This window comes from Syngnathus acus, chromosome 10 (genome assembly GCF_901709675.1).
Source record: "Syngnathus acus chromosome 10, fSynAcu1.2, whole genome shotgun sequence".
In the NCBI taxonomy this organism is placed as follows: Eukaryota; Metazoa; Chordata; class Actinopteri; order Syngnathiformes; family Syngnathidae; genus Syngnathus; species Syngnathus acus.
In genome coordinates, this window is record NC_051095.1 from 14,541,336 (window position 1) to 14,555,437 (window position 14,102).

The window sequence follows — 14,102 nt, forward strand, 5'->3', positions numbered from 1 at the left end:
CTAAAAAGCTGTGTTGAAGTTGTTAGATAATTGTTGTTTGGAATATTTGTATGCATTTAGTTGTGAGTAAATTGTAGGTCCATTGTTGTTGAGATGCTTGAATCACGATGCAAAGATACCAGCAGTTTTCATTGTCGTCAAGTGAGCTTCTTGATCAGCCTTTGAGCTTTGACAGAACCCGTGCATTGCTCGAGTCACACCAGCAAATTTGACTGTGAAAATTCTTCCACGATCAACTCGCTTAATGTAAATCAGTGTTGCCAAGCCAAAAGACTCACTAAGTTGCTTGACGCTCACACATCATTTCCTGAAGTAGATTTTCTTTTTTTTCTAGTTTTTGACTTGTGTGTGCAGGAAAGATCAGTCAACAAGGCAGAGCACATTTAATAGTTTAATTATAAGCTGCTGTATACATTCAGTGATTATTCTGATGTTCATTTTTGCCAGAAGCCAAGGGTGAGACCAGCAAAACATTCAGTTACAAGATCTAAATATTTTTTTGTATGCAGTCTGTCCACTTTCATTCACACGATCCACATTGTACAAGTTTACTGCAAAGCAACATAAAACCACATTGCTGACGTGCCTCCGATCTTTGTCATGTCAGACATAAGCCTGCTGCTTGTGGGGGCCAGGGGTCTTGTTTACACCACTCTTATAAAAACTTTGTGTCAGATCAACAGATGCGTGACGAGTGCTGGGTGAGCCCAAGCTCTCAGTGAAATATCTGAAAATATACGTATATAATTTTTTTTTGGCCCAGTATGATGCCAGGTGGAACCCCAGTTATCAGCTTGAGTGTAAGATTACAGGTCTTATGTTTGCATTGTTGGTTCATTTTATTTTATCTTATTTGGTTTCTTTTGCTATCTCACTCTAATGCTCATTGAACAGACACACTAATGTTGGTGCTGGAATAGCGTCTTTTTTTTTTTTTTGTATTTTTTTTTTTTGTATTTTTTTTGTATTTTTTTTACATTTTCTAGTTGTCCACACAGAAACTTGATGGCACAAGAACTGACCAATAAGAAACTCTTTACAACAAGGTAGACTGCAAGTCAACAGTTTCCAGGGGCAACACAGTCAAAGAAGAATAATTCACGTTCATTTTGAAAATTAAAAACAAAACAAAAAAAACTATTTCAATATAAAAATCAAAAGACAAAAAAGAAATAAAAAACAAAAGTAAGTATAACTTACTCATAGAATAACTACACAGCATTAAATATTCTCATTACACATTTTTAAATTATCTATAAAATATATTTTGGCTTGTTTTTTTCCCCTTTTTTGTGTTTGTGTTACAAACGCTACTGTAGCTTCAGTTGAACACCAATGTTTATTTTTATCTGTCTTTTTTTAAATCTGTTGAAACAAAACATTAAAGGGATTGTCACATAACAACAGGTTAATAAAAATGATAATAATAAAACTCTATACAGAGTTCCACATAGCAAGACAAGAGTGACGATCCCTTCTATCCTAGCCCCATAGTCAAAAGTCAGAAAAAGGTACAAGACTCCACGGAACACAAGATCCTAACTTGTGCTCCGTTGGCTACAATCAAGGTTGGCCGTCACAGATGCGGCGTCGTACAACCGGGTGTGAACACATGACTGTCTATTCTGCTTACATTGTTCTTCGGGGGGGGGGGGGGGGGGGGGGGGGATAGCCACAGATAGCCACAGTTCACTTAGCTCCATCTGAGTATAAATACTGTCAAGAGCTCACAGTCTGGTGACGCCGGCATGTCCTCGCAGATGCAGAGAAAGCTTCTCGTAGTAGACAGGGTGTGTGCAAACAGGATGGATAGGTCATCATTTTACATCTCCCTCGAATGCACAAATACCTTTTGAGATGAATCCTGTGTGTCTTGTTTATTACACTGACTGATCTCACTATACAAAGGAACCAAGAGCAGATTTTGGCAGCTTGAAACAAACTGCGAAAACCAAAGAAGGCAAATGTTGAATTGTGATACAAAAAGTCGTCCAAAAGGCATAACTGTACTCGGGTGTCGGCACCTCGGGTGTCCAATGTGTCCCGCTTTGGCGTGAGAGCTGGAGTGCTCCGCTGGCCATGTCTGTGCAGTAAACAGTAACCTGCCCGTCCACTCGCTGCTTATATATAAAATAAAATAAAAAAAACGCAAATAAGGAGAAAGTACTGCGACTACAACAAAGCCACATCTACTACCTTGGCATGAGCACACAACTAGCTGCAGCACACTCTTGAATATTGCATACCGCAAACGGGTGTGTCTGGTGAAGTCCCACGGCCGGACTCTTCTCGTGTACACACAGCTATTGCAGAATATACTGTATATTTATATATGGTATGTGAATTTCACACCGCATGAGCTGTAAGCGCGTGGCGGAGAATCTCACTAAAGCACAATGTCCTTCAAGCGCTTGCTGCTGGGGGACTCTTTGTCACGGCCGTCGTGCAGAAGCGTGTTAAACTCCCGCACCGACGGCTCGCTGTCTTTGCCTTCCGGTTGCCGGAGCAGACTGTGGTTGGCAATGCGCTCCGCGTCGCGGCATTTCAGTGTGTTGTAGGCGGACGAGGGCTTGGACAAAGGGCTCTTCAGGTGCACGGGGGAAGTGATGGGGCTAGCCGCTTCTCGCCCGTTGCCGGCTTCGCGCACGGCGCCGCCGTTGGCCTTGGGACTGCACACCTGTGACTCATGAGTCCGTTTCCCCTTTACATCACCTCGCTCCACATCCTCTGGCCCGTCCTTGCCGAAGGTGGCAAAAGTCCTCTTGGTGGTGCCGTCCTCATAGTGGGGTACGTCCACAGTGGTGGCCTCGATTGACAAAGCGATGACGTTACGAGCATGCTCAGGCGACTTGACGCGTGCCGGCAGGGGGACGCGAGGCATCCAACAGCGGTCAGAGTGTCCAAGGATGCGGCATTCGTCTTGGCAGTGGAAGCCTTCAGCGGGCTCTCCAGCTGAAAAAACACAGGAGAATTTTGGATTGAATTGTTAACATCTATTGTAAATCACTAAAAAACAAAGAAAAGCTGTCATTTAATAAGGAATTACAAAAAACACCAAAATGAGTATTTTGTAAACACGTCCACGCTTGTGATGACTGTACTCCCATTGGACAGCAATGACAAGGGCAGCACACGGAGCACAGACCCGGAAATGGAGGAAAACGTGCGGTGTCTTGTTAAGTCAAAAAATGCTCATCTATCCTGGAGTTGGTTTGGATCTACGCTGTTTGTATTCACACCTGAAGCGAACCGCACCAGAGTCCTTTTGGAAGCTCACCGAGACCACTTTAAAAAGTGGGTCTCGGTCCGGTTCTTTAATCCGCACCAGGATTAATTTGCGTGTAGGTCCGGACCAGCAGTCAGGTCTGAATACACCCTTAAATTCTTGTCAGAAAGAACCTATTCCTACTTTAGGGCTTACTGTCAGAATATGTTGAAATGATGCTGCAACTGCTGATTAATTTGATGAATTGTTTATCAAAAGTCTTTTACCACCTTTCTATAATAATTTTTTTGGGGGTGGCAACACTAGATCATCAGAGTTCGTTTGAAGCAGTGCGATCAGATATCTCACAGAGACACCAGACACATTTCGGTGTTGTCGCCCCGGTTCCTCCCTTTCTCCGCACCTGTCATCTGGCACCGACTCATAAATATGTAATGATGTTTTACTCTGTAGTGAATATGAGATTTGTCTGCAGTCTGTCTAGACGCACTTTCTCATTCTGTTTATCTTAAAAAGGGGGAAGGACTTTTACAACAGCTCTTCAGCACGCTGGTGTCATGCTCTCTTGCCGTCTGCAGACTAAATTACCTCATAGGATTGATTACAAAATGTTGGCCGCAGCACGCCTTTTAAAGATGATTGAGCCCTATAATAGATGACAATTCTCTCCAGTGAGCCGTCCTGCTGCACAGATATGCATTGACACATTTTTGCGCTCCAATCTACTCATTGAGCACGAGCCAACCTCCATATCAAGAGGCCCAAGGTGACAAGACAGGATCTCAGAGGGGGGGGGTTGTTTGCAATCGACCCAAATGCATACGCTTACATCTGGCAATCACAGCCAGACAGATCACCTAATTAAAATCATTAATGATCTGTTTTTCTTGATTCATTCCTTGCACCTCAGCGCAGGCTCTGGGGATCGATAAATGAAGATTGGAGGTGTCTGTGACGCTTTGCTAGAGGCCTCCTTCTTACATTACTGTCTAATCAAAATGATAACGTGCGAATGTGCATGCAAATCCCATATTAGTAGAAAGGTCACTTGCGGAGTGAGTCCGTTACCTGTAAGGCCAGCACCAAGAAAACAGATCACGAGTGACCGTTGTCCAAAGGATTACATTCTGTACATTCATATTACATTCAGAAATGTAACAGGGGTTTACCATTTTACCAAGGAGTATAACATCATCAACATCACCTCAACATAAAATCTATTGCACAATGAGAATATTAAATCCATTTTCAAATCTTGCACTCTTGCATTTGCATAGATGCTGATTGGAGCTGCTGCACTGGTGGCAATCAAGCAGACTAAGGGTACAAAGCTGGGGTTGTTGTTTCGAGCTGAGGGATCCAATCAGAACATAAAAATGTAATCACAGCCAAAAGTCTCTCCAGTCTTACTTGAGCTACAATAGCGGTTGATTCCTAAAACCTGATCACACAGTGTCTTTAATTGGCTACCTGACTGAAAAGGAGTGCCTGATTCCTTGAAGGGGGGTTTATTGCATGGTTAGGATCTTGTCTACGGGTTAGACTAGTCACCCCCAAGAGTGGTGTTAGACCAAACCTTGGCAATGTTGTTAGGATGTTCAGACGGCATGTGGAGATGCACTCAATGAATTGGGACAGTGTCCTGGTTTCAGCATAACCTGAAATGCTGAGTAAAGCCATTCTTCTCCATTTTCTAAAGCCATTTTGGATGTTGCTGCTATGGGGAAAGGGCATCCAGGCGACCATCCACTTTCTGCTACTATGTTTTTTGATCTTATACATAGGACAGGGGTGTGTTGCATGAATGGGAAATTACATGCACATGACATCCAAATTAGAGCGTCACCTGCAAAAGTTATGTGTTCCCACACATATTTGTTGAGTCTTTATCCAACCCTGTGACATTAACATCACCTGGTTCCTTCTTTTGTCCAGTTCAAGGTCTACATTTAATTATAAGAAATAGCTTTAGAAAAATCTCCAGTGACACGGTTGACATAGTAAATCTCTCAACTGATTAAAGATTTGCAAGCGTCTTGGTAATTTAATGCTGCTTCCGCCGACTACTTTGGCTTTTTTCTATCGCCTGAAGCAATTTCAAAAGCATGAAAAGCCTTTGGGGCACAAAGAGAAACACACAAGTTGTATGATTCCTCCTTAGCAGCGCATGCATTTCCAGTGAATGTTTTTTTCAACTCTCGCTTTTTCGGTTCCTTTGGGGTCTATGGGAGAGCAACCAGGGTGTAAATGGCATTGTTGTAAAAGCCGAGTGCCATTAACACGCACACATCCTGCCTCTGCGTGGAGCTTTATAAAACGCAGATGTCGCTCTAAAGAGCCGTGACAAATTTTGAAGAGGCAGAGTTTACATCAAAAAAGTGACCTCCAACAAAGCACAATCTTCTCCTATTCTCAACCCAATAATAAGCTTGTCGATGATTAATTTCAGGATTCATAGAGCGGCGCTCAACTTTGAAAGCCAATACAGAAACAAAGATGGTGACGGCTCCTCCTGCTAAGATTTTTTTTTTTTTTGAAATATGATGGTCAATCAGCTTGAAGGTCAGATTTGTTTGTTATCCAAAACAGAGCATTGGAAAGTACAAAAACCTCACAAGGATCTCTGATAGGGGGAGAGAGATTGTTATCTAATTGCTCGTGTTGTAGTTCTAGAGATCGATCTTCGTCCCGAAACCATTTTTAAGTCTCGTCTCGGAATCGAAGGCATTTTTACTCTTGTCTTGTCTTGGTCTGGGACAGGATGGACTCAGGATTTTTTTTATCAAGACCGGTGAGACCAAGTAATGTGAGCAGTGTGAAACACAAATGGAGGGTGTTGCGCTTCCTTGTTGGTGTCACCTGGAGTGCTAATGCCCCACGCGCACAGAGTGAAAGGAAGACTACTCGAGACGCAGCGCCCAGGAAAAATAAGAAGAAATGTCGACAAAGTCGCCAGTAACTAGGTTTGGTTTCCAAAAGATTTTCATTTGCCAAGTGAAATGTAAGCAGAAACACTCTCCAACATGCAAATTCTGTGGTGCTGGCACCAACGTCCAACTTTTATCTGCACACTAAGAGGAAGCATAAAGACAGGTAAAGTAACCGTGAAATGAACCACACCGGAAATGTTATAGTAAGAAAAACACTCATTCTAAGACAATGAGCAAAAATAAGATCTTTTCTACCTGCAATGCTTAGTCTCGACCTCCAAAAGTCTTGGTCTTGTCTCGGTCTCGAAGCTCTGTAATGTCTTTGTCTCAGTATGAGTGGTCTTGACTACAACATTACTAATTGCCAAGTGCGGGGTCGTAGGACAAAGAACTTGACTTAAAGTAAGGCATCAAACTTAGAAATGTAAAATACCCATCTTTCCTATCACATTAATTTCCTTTAGGATGAATGGTAGACTTCACACCGGACTGGTCATTTATCCAGTCAAAGGACACATTAAGACAGAAGGCCACTCACATTCGCTGACACACTATCACTGAGAGGGAACTAAACTTGCAGTGTTTGCACCAAACTCAGGTGAATGAACATTAAACCATAATTGACACCATGAGAAATATTTCAATTCCAGTTGTAATTGTAGTTCCGGCCAAATGTTGATGAGTATAACCCAAACATTCTCTATTTCTTCCTCACAGTTTGTCACCGTGCTCATAAAATTCAGTGCCTCCCTCCATCTGATGAAGATGTCTTAACTTGCTGGCACAGAGATTTGAGGAATCCCTCAGCTCCGACAAGCTCATCGCTAAATTTGCCATCTCCTTGTGCGCGCACATAATGATCCCGTCTTGTCATACAGCTGGAGGTGATGTTTGTGTGTGGCTAATGGAGGGAAAAGGCGAGAAAAAAGGATCAGCGAAAGACTAAAAATCCCCCCTGACGGGAGCAGGGAGGGGATGCGTTCACTGTCAGGAGGAGCTCGTCAAAGAAACTCCCAGAGCTTTTGCAAGTTACTTTGTGTCAACGTCGGCAAACACACCGGAAGATCTTGAACAGTGACATCATCCTATGAAACACGTTAAAGAGACTGGTGGTCATTCTGAAGGTCGAGTTGAGATGCTAAAATTGTGTGTGATGCAGGATGACACACTTAAGTCAGGCTGCTATCACAGCTTGACAAACCCCAAAGGGAACCCGAAACAGCACTGCGGTGTGATAAATCACTTTACAGGGAGAATGGCTGCCACTTTGGGCTTTAAACTCCCTTTTTGTATCCTCCACTTTGCGCTGACACTTTTGCTGTCGGTGCGGCGAGCACCCGCATTGTGCTTGTCATATGAAAATACACGCTCTGCAACTGACAGGCAGACATGTTGATGCCACTGTGATGTTGGCGCTATGAAAGGGAATAATTAAGAGCAATTTACACCTTGATATGTTTTACGTGCGGCTCGAATGAAGCGGCACTTTGCTTTGATGCGCCACTTTCCTCTTCCGCCGTCACAGCCTTTGAAATTAAACCCTATCAAATCAAATGGCTTCGACATATCTATCGGAGTGTTTGAAAAAAACAATTATTCGACAGGGAGAGCAAAAAGCTACTCTGTCAACAAGTAATGGCAATCGGCTGCATTTCAATGGTACTTTTTGACAAACAACCTCATCATGGACTGACGATGGTCCGGGCAGCTGGACAGGCTTTCTCGAATCAGGAAACAATGTTATCATCTTGGATTTGGCTACATTGACAGTGCTTTCCTGTCTGCAGTCTACTGACTGCAATTCCCAGCTTGCCTTCTTTAAACATTTCAACATTTGCTATGCTATGCCAAGTTTGATTTGATCCCGTTTTGGTACATGTTCCTGCGCACTCTGCCGCATTCAGCTTTCAAACCACCCCTCGTAAACTCTCGGCGATGATTGTGTCTATTAGATTTGAATGAAAGCTGACACAAGTTCGCCAACACAAGTTATTGCTCAGTTAGATATGAGATAACATTACTGGTGTCCGTTTTCAACTCAGTCTAAAAATGATCTAATACTTCAACTCAAATTGCATCCAACACAAGAAGGCCAAAGCAGTTGAAGTCGAAGGACAAATCAGTCCATGTCCATGGAAGGGTTTATGTCTAAATAAGTTTGAGTCTGACACGTTTCAGAGCACCCATATGCTTGCATTGACTATTTGAACTTTTCATTCGCCAGGTTGCAATTTCAAAATACATTTTCCTCCTCAATGCACTGGGACTGACTTTATCCTGTTGACTTATTTGAAACGGTGTCAAATCCCAAATTCTTTTCAAAGAGCGTGTCTTCTGGCATCCGTGGTTGTTGTGAAGACAACATGGCAGCCGACACTCGCTGCCATGAAAGGGCTCAAATTTGCTGCTCGACAGCATTCTCTCGCTGCTCTCATCACGGCGCTGCATTGTATCTTTGACAGTGAAATGGCTGTTTTGTAATTGCACTCGGTATTAATTTTCCATTCTGGCAGCCACACAGCAAAGATTGATTAAATCCAAATTGCTACTACAGGGCCTTGATGAAGCAGTTGCCACAGAAGAGGTTAGAAGAATCATATGGGAGAACAATTCACGGGGAAAAATGGCACCAGCAGCGCAGAGGCAGACGAGAGTGGGAACCAGTTTTGGGAGTCCGGTCCATGCTCACATGTAGACATCAAGTCAGTTCTAACCACCTCAGTGGAACGGGTCCGTTTGCCAGCTTAGTTTCGGACAAACAGCCTCATTCACCACTCACCCGGGAGAGTCCGAGCTTTGCTGTCATCCCAGCGAGCCAATTCAACGCGTGCGCCATAAATCAGCCCGCAGGCCCGGCTCCAGCGGGAGCGGCAAGATGGAGTGTGATGGTCTTGTTTTTACAAACAGTAGAGGGGCACCCTTACTGCGCCGGGCAAGCCATCACTCTGTGCACACCACCACCACCACCACAAAAACACCCACTAGATTCATCCCTTGAAGCTCCCTTGCCATAGCCCATCATTTATGCGTCTCCTCCTCCTGTCCTCCCCTTTCGTTTCATCAGCACTGCTGTCTGACATACATTGCTGTAATTAAATCTATCCCTCATCCAAAATTCTTCACATTTTTGTCTAGAATGACTTTAAGTCTGGAAGTCAAATATTAATTGTGAAAGAAATTGGAATCACTGGGCGGTCTTGTTAGCACCTCGATACGTGCGGCGAAGTCATGGGTCTCCACGCTTCTCCATTTGCACGTTAGCCCCAGTCAATTGATGAAGAACAGATTTGACGTCAAATCCATCACGCGGCGGAATATCTGACAGCTTGTTACTTGCCGCACGCGTAGCTGTACCCTCCTTGCGGCTATTAAAATATGTCACTTCAGCTTAATTCTAGTACGTACTGTATATACGTACATGCTATAGCTGCACTTCTCTGACTGTTCAAAAAGAAACAGGCCAAACTGTATTCCAGGTTTTGACCTTGGCCGCTGGCGATCCTGAGCCAGCAGGTTCTGATGTGAGGAATGAATTACCTAACCCGTGTTAACAAACAATGCACACGCGTCTAAATTGGTACAAACAGCAGATGTTTAACAGCTGTGTAACAGAGACGGCCGGGTAGAACAAACACAACTATGCTGTTAATACACCATTATATCTTTGTTAGGTTTAAAGGCAGGACTGTTGGCTATTGTGTGAAGTACAAATGAGATAGTTTTTGCAATGTTACGTGGGTGAGCGCTTTCTAATGTCCGGGCAATGATTTTTCCACAATGCCGTACCTAGTGAGGCCCATCTGTAGCGCAGGCCAGGATTTCTTTTTTTTTATCCCTTTTTTGTTTTTTGTTTTTTGCTTGCAGTGTGATATTAAACAAGGTACAGCTTAAAAATGCAACAGTGTTAAACCAACAAATAAAATAAAAAGGAAGTCAATATTGGGGGGGGTCACAAGCACATGAAGAATATGCACACTCCAAACGGGATGACTCTCCTGATTTGAACACAGAGCCTCAAAACTGAGGCAAACCTGCTAACCACTAGTTAAATCTGCTGAAAAGAAATTCTAAATATTTTAGCAAGTGATTTCAAGTTCAAATTAAACTACAATATAGTACAAACATCACAATCTTGACAATAAAAAAATGAAAATAAAAAAAACGTGTTAGTTCTGTTATTATCGTCCCAGCTGCATTTTTGACCTTACTGCTACATTTAGACAAAACTCCATCTGGAAGTTGAACAAATCAATAGTTTTGAATATGAATGTTTTCTGTGATTCTTAAGAGCAAGTGCACAAAAGACAGAAATCCATCAAGGTTAATAATGGTAGCAACTTTTTATATACTGGAAATACTTTCCAGCTTTTGCATTGCAATATGCAGTGTGGTGTTCACTACAGCAACTACGCAAATGTTACCCTTGCCAATTGTCCGCTTTTTCAAATTGCCCTCCTAAAGGTAAGCCTCACAATTAACCTATGTTCTGGCCCTGCTGGTTCTCCACACAGCGGGCGCCTGATATGCCAGCTGCGCACGTGCCAATGCAGCCATGACAGCATAGCGATCTTCCCGCCCCCGCATATGTGATTGACTCATTTTAACTCAGCACAGCTTTTAGCAGAGGACAAAATGAAAGCTGTGTTTAAGCCTGACCAACCTCACATAATAATTTGCTCCTAAACCTGAGTCTGAGGGGAAACATAAAGGAGGGGCCGAAGCAGCGGTCAGCATTGAGATGGAGATGAAAGCCAAGGGGAGGTACTTAAATGGGCTAAATGACCTGTGAAAACTTTTCACATTCAGATAACTTGGTCAAAATAGCTCGCAAAATTGCATATGCATGTTCGACCATGGGTTGACGACGTCACTTTGAAAAGAAATTGTCCTTATCTTAAATGGTCTTGTGAAAAACATTTCTGTGAAAAGTCACAGTGTGGCGCATCCACAGCACCACTCCATGGCCAATCGTCAACAAAGGGGCATTGTGCTGTGATCGATGGGCACTTAGTTCCGTCCGGAACACCTGACCCCGTCGGCAATATATTTTCAGGTCATGGTCGGCGACGACTGTATATTTACGGGCATGCTGAAGGGTCATCCTTATGTGCTCATCATCAACCTCTCACGACAACAAAGCAAACATTGTTGAACACATGGGTTCGTGCTATAATCGTATGGTGTCATTTGAATCCATTATCCCATGATCCATCACGCATAAGACAACCAAAAAGTAGTGTGTCTATTTTCTTTCCTTTTTGATTATTTCACGCTTCTTTATTTTTGCCAGGTGGAATCAAAGAAACACAAAACCTTAGTGCCACTAAATACGTTTGGACGCTTGGACGGCAGAGCAAAAATCCAAACCATTCCTCTTTCTGTCTCTGTCGCTCTTTCTCTCGCTCTGCTTCCGACTTGCCTCAAAAAAGCAGCCTTACATAATTAATACAATGTGCCTTCTCATTCAGTCACATTCACTTTGTGTCAGGCAGGCCTATGTGTTTAATATTCCATTTTATCTTGTCACCGAGCCCCGGTGAGGTACCCGCTCTCTCATTTCCCTCTCTACCTTCCGCCTTTTCTTTCCTCCCCCTTCCCTTGAAAAGTCTCTTCGAGGTAATTTTAACAACCACTGCAAGTAGGACATTGTAATACGGTGAGTGGCAGTATGAAGTATGAGGGGCAGCTTAAGCTATGTGAGCAGAAAGGCACACAATGAGGTGGAGTGGTTAGCCATCATGGTTTACTTTGTTGCCTCCAAGAACCTGTGGCAGTCAACGCGTGTTTGGACATTTAATTGCACCTGTCGAGTATGCCCAGTGTTGCATTGGACCAGATCCTGAAATAAATAAATAAATACATCCATTACTAAGATACTATGTTAGACTCACAGATTTCAAGTTTTACCTCTAAAATCAGAATGAATGATAGCGATGAGACAGCGAATAAAATCATTGGGAAATACTGGGAATAGACGTATTCTGTTCATGGTTTAAACTGTTTAAGCCTTCTTTGTGTTTTTTAGACATTAGTTTTACATTTAGTTTCATGTTTTCCAATGTCCCTTTTGCACCTCATGTCGTATCAACTCGTTAAATTTGCGTTTCCACCTGTTCTCGTCAACCTGTTTCCGCTGTCAACCAATCAGCTCTCTCCTGCCACTTTTTTTTCCAGGTGTACCTCGTTGTCATGACAGTTTGCTTGTATATAGCTCCCTGGTTTCATTCAGGCTTTGTTGGTTCATGGGTGGTGTTGCTCGTCATTTTACATTTTCTGGAGTTTTGAGTTTATTCCCTGAATTTCTTTTTTTTGAACATTTGTTTGAAATTGCCTTGGTTAATTTAGTATTTGGGTAATTCCACATACCTTGTTTGTTTGTTTTGTGAATAAATCAATTTATTTCAGACTACTTATACTACTCATACTACTTTATTTGGTGTAAATCTGAGGCATTAAACAGTGGCATTTATGTGCTACTCTGCACTGTTTCTTTGTATCTTATCTTTTGATTTTTTTTATGGGGTGGTGTGTGAGTGCAGGGTTAGTTTTAGAATTCCATCCATCCATTTTCTATACTGCTTGTCCCCACAGGGGTTGCGGGCGTGCTGAAGCCTATCTCAGCAGTCAACAGGCAGTAGGCGGGGACACCCTGAACCTGTTGCCAGCCAATCGCAGGGCACGCAGAGACGAACAACCATCCACACTCACACCAATGTGGAGTGCACCATCACACTACCAAACATGTTTTTGGGATGTGGGAGGAAACCGGAGTGCCCCAAGAAAACCCACGCGGGCATGGGGAGAACACGCAAACTCCACACAGGGAGGGCCGGAGGTGGAATCGCACCCTCCTAGCTGTGAGGTGGACTTGCTAACCAGTGCGCCACCAAGCCGCCCAAGTTTCGAAATTATTGGTCTTTAATTTTTTCAGCATTTCACCAGGGGATGCGTAGTCTTTTTTTTTTTTTATATCAGCTCTGTGGCTTTTTCCTCTAAGAACGACACTGAACCATAGAAAAACCTAAACCCTGAGTTGCCCTTAGTCAATCCTTTTGCGCTCACTCAACTTGGCGCTTGACTTACATTAAGGTTGGTTGGAATGATTCAGTGTTTCAGAGTAATCCACTTTTCTTTACTAATTCCATGCATTTATACATACAGTCTTGGTTGTTAATGAAACAAGGCTATGCATTATATGCATCCGAGACTCCTGGTGCAGAAGCTCATTTTGGTTACAACGTGCAATAGTTCCTCATCAAAAAGGCTATTCTTCACCATTCTGCCTGTCAAACAGCAACAGCCGTGCTGATTTCTTTCTGGCTCCACATTATTCACCACAGCGAGAGCCGCTCCACGATACCACTTAATATGAGTCAGAATCAATAGCCTTAGCATTACCACCTGCCATCCAGTGCAGCACTATGCAGTGTCCAAGTCGCAAAAAGATTTGCACATGTGCAGGGGAGGGAAAGACCGTGAGAATACGGGGAAACTAATGGGCACATCTTTTTTAATTTGAGTTACATGCATAAGGACGATGGCAGGGTGAATACTGACACAGTGGAAGTAATTGGATTTCCCTGCGTGCGCCCACTCATGATAACATGCTGAGCTGTGACACGCAAACATCCTTATGTGTAGCGATGGGTGGGCAAAGAGGAGGGGCAGGGTTGGGTGGAGGTGTGGGTGAAGCAAGGTGCAACAGAGTGGAAGTGGCAGGTGTCAAAGATCCAATTCCTGCCATCCGCTTCCCCGTTTCCTTCTCTCAACAGCGGGAAAGCCACACAAGAGGCTTTGCGTGGACTTCCAAATGCAACGTGGCTGAACCTATGTTGAGGAATGAAGAGGTCAAGCCTGCTTTATTTATTTCCTGATGCTAATGTGAGCCGAGTAGGTGCACACAACACACAAAAGCCCGCAGCTCCTAGGCGAGGGTGGTGGTGGGA

General features: G+C 43.4%; 1 protein-coding gene across 4 annotated transcripts in view; it reads right to left on the reverse strand.

Annotated features, from left to right (window-relative positions):
• Positions 1-378: 378 nt before the first annotated feature.
• pcdh19 (protocadherin 19) overlaps positions 379-14,102 on the reverse strand; it is a 59,051-nt gene continuing 45,327 nt past the window's right edge. For all 4 annotated transcript variants that reach the window (XM_037260554.1, XM_037260556.1, XM_037260553.1 and 1 more), the window contains one exon: positions 379-2,952. In XM_037260554.1, coding sequence (XP_037116449.1) covers positions 2,387-2,952 — 566 coding nt within the window. In that variant the 3' untranslated portion in view covers positions 379-2,386. The remainder of the gene's footprint in view (positions 2,953-14,102) is intronic.